At 42.7% G+C, this 14,968-nt stretch overlaps 2 protein-coding genes across 3 annotated transcripts in view; one reads left to right on the top strand and one right to left on the bottom strand.

The window, feature by feature from the left end:
• Positions 1-3,035: 3,035 nt before the first annotated feature.
• Positions 3,036-14,865, top strand: atp1b1a (ATPase Na+/K+ transporting subunit beta 1a). Its single transcript, XM_061225567.1, has 6 exons — positions 3,036-3,290; positions 7,057-7,185; positions 11,243-11,398; positions 12,626-12,810; positions 12,996-13,079; positions 13,324-14,865. The coding sequence occupies exons 1-6, from the start codon at positions 3,197-3,199 to the stop codon at positions 13,582-13,584; spliced, it is 909 nt and encodes a 302-aa protein (XP_061081551.1). The 5' UTR covers positions 3,036-3,196; the 3' UTR covers positions 13,585-14,865.
• Positions 14,709-14,968, bottom strand: part of nme7 (NME/NM23 family member 7) — a 52,802-nt gene continuing 52,542 nt past the window's right edge. The window contains exon 12 of one of the 2 annotated variants that reach the window (XM_061225559.1): positions 14,709-14,938. In XM_061225559.1, the coding sequence (XP_061081543.1) occupies positions 14,906-14,938 (33 nt within the window). In that variant the 3' untranslated portion in view covers positions 14,709-14,905. The remainder of the gene's footprint in view (positions 14,939-14,968) is intronic. The other variant, XM_061225560.1, reaches the window with a different exon arrangement.

Genomic DNA, 14,968 nt, shown 5'->3' with positions numbered 1-14,968 from the left:
ACAATGGCTCAGGTGATAAGAGCAGTCGTCTGGCAGTTAGAGGGTTGCTGGTTTGAATCCCACCCTGGGTGTGTCTAAGTATTCTTGAGCAAGACACCTAACCCCCAAATGCTCCTGACAAGCTGGTTGGTACCATGCATGGCAGCCAATCGCCGTTGGTGTGTGAGTGTGTGTATGAATGGGTGAATGAGAAGCATCAATTGTACAGCGCTTTGGATAAAGGTGCTATATAAATGCCAACCATTTACCATTTAACCATTTACCTCCCTCTGAATGTCAGAACGACAGAGTTTTCTGACCACTTTCAAACGCAGACTGAAGACTCATCTCTTCAGCCTGCACCTTTCCCTCCCTACCTCACCACCATGATTAGCTTGTATATGCCATAGACTATAATGGCACTTATATAGATAGATATATAGATATTGTTGTTTTGTATTAGTTATTGTATTGTTGTACTCTGAGTATTCTAGCTGCCATCCATTGTATGCTAGTTCGTAAGTTGATATATTCTTCAAGGGTTCCGATTGTATCTGTATGGTCACGCTAGGACTCAGAACTATACTGTCCTCTAGGGCCCTCTTCAAACTTGTTCCTGTGTTCAATCTGCACTTCATTGTACGTCGCTCTGTATAAGAGCGTCTGCTAAATGCCTTGTAATGTAATGTAATAGATAAAAACATTCATTCATAAGCAATGCTTCAATCCTTTCAGTGCACCTCCATCAGGCCTGAGACAATGCCAGTATTGTGAAGCTGTTACTTAATATAAATGAAACCATTTTTGGTTTCATAATTCTAGTCATTTGAGAGCAGTATCTGGAGTTCCCGATGTCTGACATGCCAGACAGCATCCATCTCGATTGCCAGGGGATGCTATTCAGATTCTGGGGTTACGCAACATTGTGCAAAGGAATTGAACAAGAGTGAAACGTATAAGACACTGAGCGGAGAGTATTGGGCTGAAAAACATAGCATTGTTTGCATTCAAATGCAGTGTAACAAAAGCACACAGATAGATGACTGTTGGATTTCACAATTGCATATGCCCACGTACGTCGACCCAATGTTCAGCAGCAGGCACACCAGCCACATAATCCAGAGATTGATTTCCAGGAAGTTGGTATTGTTTTTCGTCATGTCATTTAATCCTGTTGAATTGAACCAAAAAAAAAAAAAATTTTTGAATGCTTTCACACAGCTTTGACACAGTAAGTGCAACTTGCAACTTGCAACAAAGGACACAATATTGATAGAAACGGGATAGCTTCCTAATAACCTACGGTGGCCTTGTGCCATGCTTCACGGCCGGAAAACCTGTTATTCAATTCACACAGGGCAAAGCTCAAGGGTGTAAAATAAATCAGACTGGGTCACCTACACTGACATTATGAGACAGACATCTGAGTATGAGTTCAGTCTCTTGATCAATACAGACAGATACAAAACAGATAATATGGAAATCTTTCCTCGGTATTCCTTGAAAATAAATGCATTCCTCCCTACAACGCAGTTCAACTTTGACTTGTCCTTGTAGGACACCATTTTTCTTGTTTTACCTGCTGAAGCCTAGAGACACGCCCACAGTGCAGACTTTGGTTCCTTATCACGTGACCACAGAGGGTTCCATACAACGCTGACCTTCCTTCTAGTTCCTGCTTGAAAGGTGCATGAAGGTTTACAATGCAGGTGCTTTACTGCCACGCTTGACCTTGAGTGTATGAGAAATCACACATGGTCATACAACATTAAAATGCTGTTCCTGAAAATACATTAACATCTTACATGAGACGTAAAACACAGCAAGGTTACTTCTACCACCTTTGAGTGTAAGAAAGGGGTCACCTGAAAATCATCATTGTTGAATTTGGTTTCAAATCCCACTAGAGGTTCATAAGCAGCCTTTGAATGATTCTAAACATTGCCTACAGCATCAAACATATCCAAATGCAAGTGAGGTGTAAGTCTTTAGCCGATTTATCATGAATGTAATGTAACTCAGGAAGGAGAGAAAATCACTGTGTGACCTGACCAAATTATCAGCATTCCTGTTCACTCTATTTTGGTCTAATCCCATCACTTAGAGGAGTTTGATTAATTCACAGAGTAAATACAATTTTTCGATGGTCACATGGCCAGGATTGAGTGGGGCAAGTATGATGATATAAAAATATATACCCTGAACTGAGAAGACACTTGTGCCACTTCATATTTCTATTACAATTAGTTACAGTTAGTATACAACACACACATATAGTTTTGATCAATTAATTAAAAACCACATTACTGCTTCAAAATATTTTTACAATAACTGTAGTTGCAATTCTCACACCTAGTATGTTGTAGCAATGTCATGTGGATGACCTTTAAGGCCAGGAACGCAGTACCTAATAACTGAGATGACTCTTATAGATATTCTGAAAAATTTGCTTGCTTAAAGCGTGAAATAAACCATTTCCATGAGCTTTACAAACAACGAAATGTAATAATCGTCAATAAAGGTTTTAAAATCAGTTGTCACCTGATCTTAAATACAGTGCTCCTGAATTTGCAGTTATTGAAAAAAGGGAAATAACCAAGCAACACATTTCTGAGTTACAGCGCCATCTAGTATTTAGCCAAGTGAGACAATCTACGATGTATTATTCTGAACAAATTTATATAAAAATGAGACCACGAAAATGTGTTAGGTTGAGCCATGGTAAATTAAATAAGCACGCAATTGTTTGGAGCACTCTGAGTTGGGTTTCTGTAAAAGAGAAGCACGTTTATTGAAAGTGACCGGCGATTATTTTAACATATTAAATTAGTTGACAACAACCGTCAAACATGCCACACACAACGTACTACAAGACTATATTGTAATATTGACTCTACATGATCACATTTTGCAGAGGTTCAGTGCTTTTTTTCTTACGCAGACAAGAGAGCTACGCAAAAGAATGCAGGCTTGTGATTTGTCAGGTTTGGCACTCCCTCTTCGTAAGGTAACTTATTAAAAGAGTTTGAGGGCGGAGTCAGATGCTGAGGGGGATATATTGTGTGGGGTACATTACGACAAGCCGGGTACAACTCTGTCCTTTTCGGAATTTGGAGCAGGAGGGGGGGGTTGTGTTCAGAAGTATAACGGAGACCACTTAAAACAGAGAAGCAACTACAACAAAAATATATACTGAAAAGGGAATTAAAACAGGAAGATGCCTGCAAATAAAGACGGTGATGGGGGATGGAAGTCGTTTCTCTGGAATTCAGAAAGGAGGGAATTTTTGGGACGCACTGGAGGCAGTTGGTGTAAGTATGGATTTCCACAGTTAACGTTTGTTAACGTTAACGTATGATATGGTCACGGGCATATAGACATACGTGAAGTAACGGGGCGGATAACGTTAAAAAAGGGAAGCTAAGTCGCCCGTAGCCTCCTGTTGTTAGAAATGAGCTATATCGGGATAGCTTAGGGTTGAATGCTGAGTTCTGAATACTTCGGTAACGTCAGCTATTTTAACGTTAGCTAACGTTAGCTACAAACTGTGATGTTCGTCTTTTTCCTACGGACGGAAACATCGACCACCTGTTTGATTCTTCGCGGCAGTTACTCAAGACGACACTCATTTTCTTGCGATTACGAAATCGTTGGTATTGAGAGGAGCCTGCTGAGTGATGAGCGAAAGATTGAGCTATTACATAAATATTTATAGCTATAACATTAAGTTAGCCTGCGAGTCTAATTGGTTTCAAATTAAATTAGCGAGCTTGCTAGCCTATGTGTGTTTAAAATTAATGTTAATTTCAAGATTGTCCATAGGCTCAAAAAAATGCGAAGTAGCTAGTATGCTTTTATGAGTAGCTCGTAAAAATGTAAATTTTACAGCATATTAGCTACGATATTGTCGATATTTGCTGTCACATCAGTATTTGGATAGAGTATCCTGTGAAGGAGGCAATGTCGAAGGACGTTGGTTGTTATTAGTTTGTCTTGAATGGAATTTTATCTTTTAGTCAAGCAAATTATCTCTGCCAAGTGTATAGTAAATTAGTTAACTATCTGGGTAGTCTATGCCACTGCATATGCTGTTATGGTATGCCAGAAAGGGAGGTCAGTAAAGGGGAAGAGATGCAGAGTTAGTAACTTCGGTTTCCCCAGACCAGTGCAACGCGTCAATGATTAGCTAGCTATGCGGGAGATATCATTCACGTTAACCTTAGTTCATTGTCTTCGTGATAATAACTGGTTAAAGAATAAAGGGTTAAAAATGCAACAGTCCAAGGTGAGTCAAGGTGATCAGGCCTGTTATTTGGACTCAGGAGAGGACACTACGTCTAGTATTACTAACATTACTGAAAGGGATCTGATGTCAACGTTGCTAGCGTTAACAATGAGACTTGATTAACTAGTGTTTCCCCTCCTGTTGTTTCCAAGGTTACATCTTCAGTCACCTCTTGGATTGTTGACATTTTAAGGACGCGCGAATAGTTTTATTTGAACCAGTAGTCTGCAATTTTACATTGTGGGTGAGTGCCACTCCACGGCTGAAGACACACTTTAATTGCAGAATCGTTGTAAATATGGTTTGCAAACAGAACGACCATTTCCCCCTGCTGACAGTGTTCAAATCTTTACCACCAGTCGGCAGCTGTCCTCGTATAGTTTGTAAGCACGTCGTTATTCGGGTTTCCTTCATATGTTTTCAACATGTTTTGTGCTTGAGTGGAAATGCCACTTTCACAAGACTTTAGCCCTAATTTGTAAAGCAATATTTGTACCAACAAATCAATTTTATAAAACCTTAATAACCATGGTATAACAAGCGACATGAACCCAATGTGGGCGTCAGTATTCAACACAGTCTTTTGAGAAATCATATTTTCTTCTTAGTAATTCCCACGAAGCTGTCGTGGGAAAAGGGCAATGTGGTTTTGTGGCTACATTTAACATGGTTAACACAACATAGCATATATTTCGTGGCTAGGTATAGCTGCGTTATTGTCCACTGTCTGTGTATACATAAAATTCCCATTTGTGCCCAGAGGACTTAAGGGTGGCTTTGACCTTTTGTCATTGCTTTATGCACCATTGGTACACCTATGCAGTACCTATTGGAGCCGTGTGCCTCGTTTAGAAATCGGTGAAGTGAATGGACTGACTTTGGTTTTCCAAAGATTTCAGAAATACCAAGAAATTAGGAATGGAACAATTTGAAAGAGACTCGAGAGTCGTTTCTCATTGGCCAAACTTAGTTCTCCGGTGTACTGGTGAAATGTTCTAAATGTTTTTAATTATTTTAAATCTATGTGAACTAAAAATGGGAAGAATTAGAATCTAAAATATGAAAGAAGCTTTGTGACCACATTCCTCCTGTGGTTACAACAAAGACCTCTGTTGCAATGCATCAGTACAATGTCGTTACACAAGGCCGTTTTAATCCAAGGAACGTGTATGGATAGTTTGGATTTGTTTACCTTCATTCATATTGGCCTCAGCATACTTCCACTGGTGTGGAGGGGGGGGAGGAGGAAGGAACTGAATCACAGGATTGTGGAGCTTCTGCTGTGAATGGTCACCGTCATGTGTTGGGGGGGGAAAAAATCCCAGCGTGTGTAGCATAGGAATGTTAACATTTTTTGCTCAAGCTCCGTCCGTCACAGCGGACAGCAAGTGAACAACTGTCTGTTCAGTGCTGTAGTTATGAATGAACAATGACTCTGAGCATGTGTTTTTCTCTGGTAGATGGTGGCACTAAAGATAAATACAGTCCTTTTAGTTTCTAGGTTTGTGGGGGGCGGGGGGCCGTCCTGCCAGGCTTGAGACCTTAGAAAGGCTGTTCGGGGGAGGGGCTGGGGCCCAACTGGTTTAGGGACATTTTAACCGTTGGGTGCGGGGGGTGTGTGTGTGTGTGTGTGTGTGTGTGTGTGTGCGTGCGTGTGTGTTCAGTACTGCTGCACGGTCAGACCAGAAAGTTTAGGCTACTCCGTGCCATTTCCTCATCAGGGAACACGTGATATAGTTTAGTGCAGAGGAAGCCGCAGCTCCTGCTGCTGCCATAGATTCTGGGTGTTGTTGTTCATGCTGAGAGCAGAGAGAGGTCTTTGGAGAAGGCTCCGTGTTCAGCTTACCTCTCCAAGGCTGAACCCGCCTTTGCGTTGTTATGACATATGCGGGGGAAGCCAACTTAATTTCAGCATTTGCACAAAACAATAATTTAAGTGTCTGCAGTAAGAGTTTATTGGACTACTTTTGCCCACATGTTTTTAAAGAATGTGGCAGTCTTTTTGAAATGAGTAGTTGTACTGCACTGGGACATCTTATGTAAGTGAACATTAAGGGCATTGCGTGTAGCTGGGAGCAATCATAATACCAATCTATAATCTTTTTAATTTTAATGTTTGTCAGGCTTTGGGTTGATGATCCACAAAGGTGAAGTAAAATAGAGAAACACTCATTAACTACTGGCCCCACCTGGACACTTGCCAAGTGTATCATGTTCATAACATTTTTGTCTTCATTAAATCCAGACATGTTTGCAAAAGGCTCACTTGTCTTCTGCTTATTTTACTGATTTAAAAAAAAACATGAACTCTATGGTGGGAGGAGGAGGATACTCCTCCCACCATAAAACGAAGAAATTTGGGGCAGCTCACCGGTGGGATGTAGCCCACATGCAATTTGCATGCCGGACCGCAATAGTGATAGCCAGTTTCAGCCAGTCAAAGACAAAAGCTTGACCCAGTCTTAGCCCACATTTACAAAATGGCAATCTCAGGATTGGTACCTTGGGGAAAAAGGGGGATTTAGTTCCCAGACCTCCCCTCCTCCCTGCTGTTAAGGCTCCCATTGTTTCAGAGCCCTAGTTGGGCGGAGGGGCTGTCAACCTGCCCTTCATGTGTACAGCTCATCCCCCACCCTCCGCCCAGAGCCATTCACAGAGTATGCAAATACCGGGCCATTCCCCAGTAAAACAATGTTTGTCCCCCTCCTTTGGATTAATTGAAACGCACGTGCCATCTGTTGAACTGACTCCCATTCCTCTCTCTCTCTCTCTCTCTCTCTCTCTCTCTGCAGTTAAGATCCTGGTGTTTTACATCATCTTCTACGGCTGCTTGGCGGGAATATTCATCGGTACCATCCAGGCCCTGCTGCTGACCCTGAGCAACTACAAACCCACATACCAGGACCGAGTGGCCCCCCCAGGTAAGATTAACACAGGACCAGCTTGCTCTCTTAGTAGATTGCACGCATCTTTGAGATCGAGAGCATCGCTGTTTGAGAATTCAGAGTCCTTCAGTCCTTTACTGCAGCTTTAATCGTTTACCTATTAGGAAGCTCTTGCCATGACTGGCAGCAGGCTGCGTATTCACGGCAGCCTGCCCAGTGTAACTGTAAGGGCAGGCTTCTCTGCCTGAGCTGTCATCAGTATTGTGAGCGTCACAGAATGACGTGTCTTTATCCTCTTTTTTATTTTTTTTCCTGAATGTCATCCGAGGTGATTTACAGATTCCCTGCTTGTGTAAATATTGGGGTCAGCTGGTGGGGGTATGTTTGCAGATAGATCAGTAATTGGTGGTTCGGTATGTTACCTTGCCCTGGTTTCACTATTCCTCTTTTTAAAACTGCAACAACAGTCCCTAAAATCCAAAACACTTCCAGAGTTTGAATTGGTCTTTGTCATCTCCTCTTGTTGGAGTGTCAAGCCAGTAATTTAAACCAATTTTAAACCAATAATTGGCAAACATTAAAGCAGTTTGAAGAAGCCGCATAGAAATGTTTCTGTTTGTGCAGTCATTTATAGGTGTACAGCATCAAATGGATTCATAAAGATTGCAGGGCCTGTACTTTTTTTTATATTGTGAAGGACTGTAATCATGTGGCGGCATGGATGGTGCAGTGGGGGCAGGGGGGGCAGGGGGGCGGGGCACGGATGGCGCAGTGGGTAGCACTGCCGCCTCACAGCAAGGAGGTCCTGGGTTCGAATCCCCGTCGGCCGGGGCCTCTCTGTGTGGAGTTTGCATGTTCTCCTCGTGTCTGCGTGGGTTTCCTCCGGGTACTCCGGTTTCCTCCCACAGTCCAAAGACATGCACGTTAGGCTGATTGGAGAGTCTAAATTGCCCGTAGGTATGAGTGTGTGAGTGAATGGTGTGTGTGCCCTGCGATGGACTGGCGACCTGTCCAGGGTATATTCCTGCCTTTCGCACAATGTATGCTGGGATAGGCTCCAGCCCCCCTGCGACCCTGTTCAGGATAAGCGGGTTAGGATAATGAATGAATGAGGACTGTAATCATGCCAACTAAAATGAGGAGCAAGGATTAAGTAAATGATGTACTAATACAAAAGTTGTTTTCTGCAACTGGACACAACTGCCCAACAATGTAATGCTTGCCAGACAAATTTAAACACACATAATTCGACCAATTCTTTCTCATTAGCATTATAAAAGTTTGGCAATGCTTAACATTTCTTTTGGATCTTAGATATGCTAGCGAGCTACATTATCAAAACTACCCTTAAAAGAAAGGTAGATGTCATAGCCACCATTTCTAAGGCCACTTGCATTAGCTAAGATTTTTATATGGTCCTTTAAGGTTGTACAAATGGCACTTGAAAATGGGGAGGACTCATAATATCATCCAAATTTAAACTTCTTTGATTCATTAGAACAATAAAAGAAGTTCCCAGGCTTTGAAGTGTCACAGCTAGGTAGTCCCCTGGCATCCCCATTACAGATTTACCCACTCCTGCTACAGGTTATTTGGGTTAACTGTGACTAGACCTGACATTTCTGTATAATACACAACATTTCAGTGTCTTAACACGGAATATTATTCAACGAAATGCAGCGTTTCACTTTGTGCGTTACCCACGTGGCATGTGTGAATTGGGAAAGGCCTTCTGAAAGCACTGAGAGAGGCTCTCTCAAAATGGCCACCCCCCCAAGTCCACATAAATCAGTGAGTGAAACGCAGTATCTTTGAATGGGCTGCACTGGAGACAGGAGGCCCATGTTGTTTAGACTGCTGAACACGGAGAGGAGGGGCACATACTTCTCGTGAGATGCTGCCTTATCAGCTCAGGGATTGTGCAGATTGCCGTGTGTGGGCGCTGCTCTGGGGATCTTACCCAATCCTCAGATGCATATTTAAAGCGGTTCTCTCTTGGGAACCTCCTCCAGAACTCACCCTTACTGAGGGTTTGATTTGTATGGAGACTGCATCCTGTTTCTCGCCTGCGTTTGCTTATGACACCCCGGCAGAGCAGTCCCTTCCCAGTCATTCATGGAAATATCTGCTGCCCCGTGAGGAATTCTAGGTTTTCCAGGCGTCTCTCTCGGGCCTCTCCCCGTCTTGCTTCCCCATTTTAGCCGCCTCGTTATGACATTGGCGAGTTGTGAATTCCATCCGAGGAATTTTCTGACCCTTGCGCGCTTGTTCATGAGAAAGTGTGTCTGTGATTAACGCACCCGAACGGCTCCGCGGAGAACCATTTCTGAGTTCCAATACAGATGGGAGGCTGGGAAGAGTGGAAACGGTGCAGCCCGGTTCAGGGCCCGGTTCAGGGCCTGGGTGGTCAGCAGCGCAGGAAGTCCCTCAGTCGGCCACGCGGCCCGGGGCGCCCGGGGCAGTTTGCTCCGGCCGCGGTGCTGCATTTCAGTGTGTTCTCAGCTGTCGGCCCGTACAGCGTTCACCTCTGTGGCCACAGGCCAGTTTAGCCGCCAGGCTGCCATTCGCCCTCGCAAACGCGGCGTGACTGCTTTACGCAGAGCCGGCCGAACCGACCGCGCACTGGCCTGTCCTGCTGAAGTGAGCTCCCATTGGTGGACGGCTCCTGAAGCCGTCTGTGTCTCTCTGTGTCTCTGTGTCTCTGTCTCTCTGTCTCTGTCTCTCTGTCACTCTCTCTCTCTGTCTCTCTCTCTGTCTCTCTCTCTCTGTCTCTCTCTCTCTGTGTCTCTCTCTCTGTGTCTCTCTGTCTCTCTCTCTCTCTGTCTCTCTCTCTCTCTGTGTCTCTGGCTCTCTCTCTCTGTGTCTCTCTCTCTGGGCTGAAGGTTTCCATTGTGAAGTACAAGCACGTGAGCGGGGGAGACTTGGACGAACAGACTGGAAGTGAAATGACAAAGTCATTCTTTTTTTGTTTCGCTTTGTTGTTTGACCCTTTAAAAAAAACACACTGCCCTCAAACATACTTTTGCATTATAGAAGACGTAAAGAAAAAGAAAATAATAATGAAAGGAAACTTTTGTTGAGAAATCCGCCGGTTTTTAACACTGTTCGTTTGTAAACAAGCTGTGGTATAAAAATCTGATGCAACTGAGAACAGTGGCCACTATACTTGATCCCTGGCAGGTCTGATTCAAATAAATAAAAGACAGTCTTTTCAAAGATTCATTTCCTGACCTGTTTGTTCTCTAACCTAAGGAACAGTAAAGTCTGCTGTTTTTCCATGCTGTTGTTAATGATACGTCACTTAGCCCTGGCTGTGTGCATGTAGACCTCTGTGACAGTGGAAAACTACTGCCAGTCTGTAGAGGAAAAAAAACAGTTTTGACAAAAGTAAATGGTTACTACACTGATGGCTAGCATTTTAGAATGTGCAGTTCTCATCTTGTACAGTGCGATTAAATGCAACAGCGACACTACTCTGAACTCTGAATGAGATCTTATGTGAATTAATTGGGCAAACTGTTCATAATTAGGTCTTTGGAAATGTCAGAAATATGAGCGGTTGAATTCATTTCCCCTTAAGCAAATTTATTTGTCAAAGTTGTAAGAAATGTCTGCACATCAAAGTATGTTTTCTACCATATTAGGAGTTGCACAGTCATCTTTTTTTTTTTTTAATGATTTGGGTTTTTTTCTCCCAAACTTGGCCCTGGAACCCATGTCAGGATTTGTTCCAACTAAACAAAATAAGCTCAATATTATTTTTATCAAATTATTTCAATGGGTCATTAGACAAAACCCCTTTTTGCTTTTCTACAATAAAATAAAATAAAATAACATTTTATTTGTATCGCGCTTTTTAAAATTCAATCTTGTCACAAAGAGCCCACGCCTAGAAGACAGCTATACAAGATATAGCTGATTTGACAACAGCTAAATAAAGCTTTGCTGACGTCGAGGTTTAGAGAGCGCAGTGAATGAGGAACAACAAATACATTGCTCTCAACAAAGTTTTTGCGAATGAAAGGTGACTGCGAATATATATGTATATATATTTAAATATTCCTTTCATCCAAATTCTGTCTCCTCTCGTCAGGTTTATCACACACGCCACTTTCAGAGAAATCGGAATTCGTCTTCAACATGCACGAGATTGAGACCTACATGAAGTACACCAAAGGGCTGAAGGACTTTCTGGAGATGTACGATGACGACGCCCAGCTGGACCAGATGAAGTATGAAGACTGCGGAGGTGAGACTCCAGTTTGATTTCCTAGAAAGACGGGAATGCCGCAAGTGCGGTCCTGCTTGTAGGAGGATCTTTATGGAAAGCGGAGATCTTTATGTCAGACTGGCAACTCTACGCAGGCTGAAAAAATAAATAAATAAATAAATAAAACTGGTGGTAGAACTTACGCTTGTCTCCATCCCATGGAATTTCACTGGCTCAGGCAGTAACAGCAGTTGTCTGGCAGTCGGGATCGAACCGGAGGGTTGCCGGTTCGATCCCGCCCTGGGTGTGTAGAAGTGTCCCTGAGCGAGAGACCTAACCCAATCCTCCTGAGCTGGTTGGTGCCTTGCATGGCAGCCAATCACCATGGGTGTGTATGTGGATGAATGGGTGAATGAGAGGCATCAATTGTACAGCACTTTGAATAAAGGCGCTATATAGGGATGCAGAGAAGCAATGTTGGACACGACAAACTGCAAAATGTTTAGCCACCTGCATCGTGTTCCTTCTGTTAGGGCCACTCAAGTCCTCCTATCCTATTTACAGAGTAGGAAAAATATATATATCGTCATTCTTCTTCTGAGTTTGATAATCACATAAAATGGAGAAGTCTGGACTAAAGCCTGTTTTACCTACAATTCGTAGACCCAACCAGCAGTGACCCGCTAGCTAGCTGACTATAGCCTATAATGTGGTCTGTTGCTTTTTCACGAATTACAGTATACCTTGCCCTATTCTTCAGGAGAATTACAGCCAGTAAGTAATGTTATTGGATTCCCTACCTGATCATCCATGTACATGTACCATATACTTAAAATGGTATATGTCCTTGGTATATATAAAATATGTTCTAAGTGACTAATGGTAGCAGCAGTTCACTTTCCCTGGCAGTGCACTCTTTTCCAACATAAAGTCTCTAATCCCGCAATACTGTCACAGGATTCTCAAGCAAGCATTTGGTAACTCATTCAGGATAAGTTGAAATTAAACATTCGTCTGTTAATAAATTTGTGTAAGTTGTGTTTAAATTAGCCTTAGCCTCAGCCTTGGGGCAAGGATAATCCTGGTCCATTTTGAAAATCCACTGTATATAGAAGAAGCACGGGCAAGCTTGCGCCAGAATTCTTTTTCCCGCTGATATTGCAAGATGTCCATACCTAGATAACTCCAACAGTGGCCACTACTGGGGGGCAAAAATGATACAGGATGTTTTGTCTTAATGTTGGTGTTATGATCTGCTGTTCACAGACACCCCCGGAGGATACAGGAACAGGGGAGACTTGGAAAGTGAGGTGGGGATCAGGAAGGCCTGCCGGTTCAAGAGATCGTGGCTGATGGAGTGCTCCGGTGTGCAAGACCGGACATTTGGCTTCAAAGACGGAAAGCCCTGCATGATCATCAAGCTGAACAGGCTGGTCAACTTCAGACCAAGGGTAAGCCTCCGCTATTCTGAAATCGGTTCCATCTCCAGATTACATTACATTTTCAGTCAGTGGAGGTGCTTACTTAAATCGGGGGAACCTCATTTTTAGCTGTCCTTAAAGTAGTGAAGTAGTGTTTTTTGTATCTGCCATCTGAATAAGATTTTTTTTCATTGACCCAACTTCTCTGCCTTTAGCCTCCTACTTCCAATGAATCCATCCCTGAAGATGCCCAGGCCAAGGTCCAGCCCAACGTGATCCCCATCCACTGCACCAACAAGGTATGCAGCCGACCAATCCCAAGTTACAGTGACGCAACACACCAATCAAATTCATTTGGGTGGAGATCAAAGAATTAACACAGTGTGTCAGACTTGCTGCCTGAATTACAAACTGGATTACTTTTAACGACCTTTCGAAGACTTAAAGACTTTGGCCTTAAGATTTAAGACTGAGACTTAGTCTGATGGTCGTCCTCCCATTGACCCGGTTTCACTAATCAACCCAACGTTTTTTTGTTTGCAGAGACCAGAGGACGCCGGGAAGATTCATGAAATAAAATACTTTGGCATCGGCGCTGGATTCCCCCTGCAGTACTACCCCTACTACGGCAAGCTGCTGCAGCCACAATACCTCCAGCCCCTGGTAGCCATCCAGCTGGCCAACGTCACCATGAACACGGAGCTGCGTATCGAGTGCAAAGTCTACGGCGAGAACATTGGTTACAGCGAAAAGGACCGTTACCAGGGACGCTTTGACATCAAGATCAGCATCAGCAATTCATGACCTCAGCTATGGAAGTAGCACTTTCTCTCTCTCTCCCCCATTTCAGTAATTTAGAGAAGAAAAAAAAAATGGAAATAAAAAATTTAAGTAAAAAAAAAAACAAAAAAAAAAACACACACACACAACTTGTCTTGAAGAAACTTGTCATAACGTAACGGGACCTACACTTCACCGGTATGCTTTACACGAGCTTTTCTGCGTTTATCTAGGGTTAGAATGTAAATTACAGAGAGAGTAGCAATAGCATAAAGTATTTATTCTACTGTAAATGAGAATATTCCTCAAGCCATGGGACGTCTTCATTTATTACTGTAAATTATAATTCCACTACCGGTGTAGCGAGCAGTGTTTCTGTCCCCTAAGTATTGCTGCCTTGTGTGGTTTATATATATTTTTGGAGTGTACAGTACAGTAGTCGCATACAAGGGTCCTTCCCAAACCATGTTGTAATTCCTGTTTTCTTACATGAGCAAGCTTTAGCGGTCCAAAGTGTGTGTGTGTGTGTGTGTGCATACGTGCATGTTCGTTTGCATGTGCATGTGTGTGTGTGTGGGTGGGGGTGTGCGTACACACAGACGTGCACACAGATACACGCACACGCACGCATACACAAGATGTATACATACTACGTGAAAGTCCTGTCATGGTACGCTCTGATTGCCTCAAGGTCTGTGTGTGAGGAAAATGGCGGCTGCACTCCGTGAAACTCTTTACCTTCTCTGTGTGTCTTTTAAAGTCGATGATTGTGGGAGACAAAATTTTTACATCACTTGTTCTCTTTTTTTTTTTTTTTTGATCACTTTTAAATGTGGGATAAGGGGTTTACTACAACTTTCTGTTTGAGGCTTTCCCTTCCTTTTATGCTTAAGTACAACGTAGAGTTGCGTGTCCAGCCAGTAACCTGTTATCCAACTGGTAATGGTGTTCACTCAGTGCTTTTAAAAAAAACCAATTGTTTTGCTGGAGACATCACATGATGTGGTGTAACTTCCTAATGAATGTTTTAGCCATTTTCATGGTCGAAGAATTTTATATTTATGCAGTTGTACATTTTTTTTTTCTGCAGGAAAAAGTGTAATGTATAAATACAATACCAAAGTCACTGGTCAAAGGTTAGAATCTTATCAAAAGCAATGCAGTGCCCTGTGTAATAGGATGTTTTGTTGGTGTTAAAAGTGCAAAAGTCAATGTTAAACATCAGTAAACTTATCAGGAGTTCAACTACTCATCATTTATTTAATCCGGGTAAGACTTAAACAAAAATAAAATTGAGAAACTACAGTGCTTTGTCATTGGTATTTAATTTATATGCACAAAATACTCATCCATCCAATATCTTGAAGAAATACTGCACCTGCAATGAAAAAAGGTATATAATTGAAAG

The sequence above is a fragment of the Conger conger genome, chromosome 17 (assembly GCF_963514075.1).
Source record: "Conger conger chromosome 17, fConCon1.1, whole genome shotgun sequence".
NCBI lineage: Eukaryota > Metazoa > Chordata > Actinopteri > Anguilliformes > Congridae > Conger > Conger conger.
This window is presented reverse-complemented; position numbering and strand designations above follow the sequence as displayed.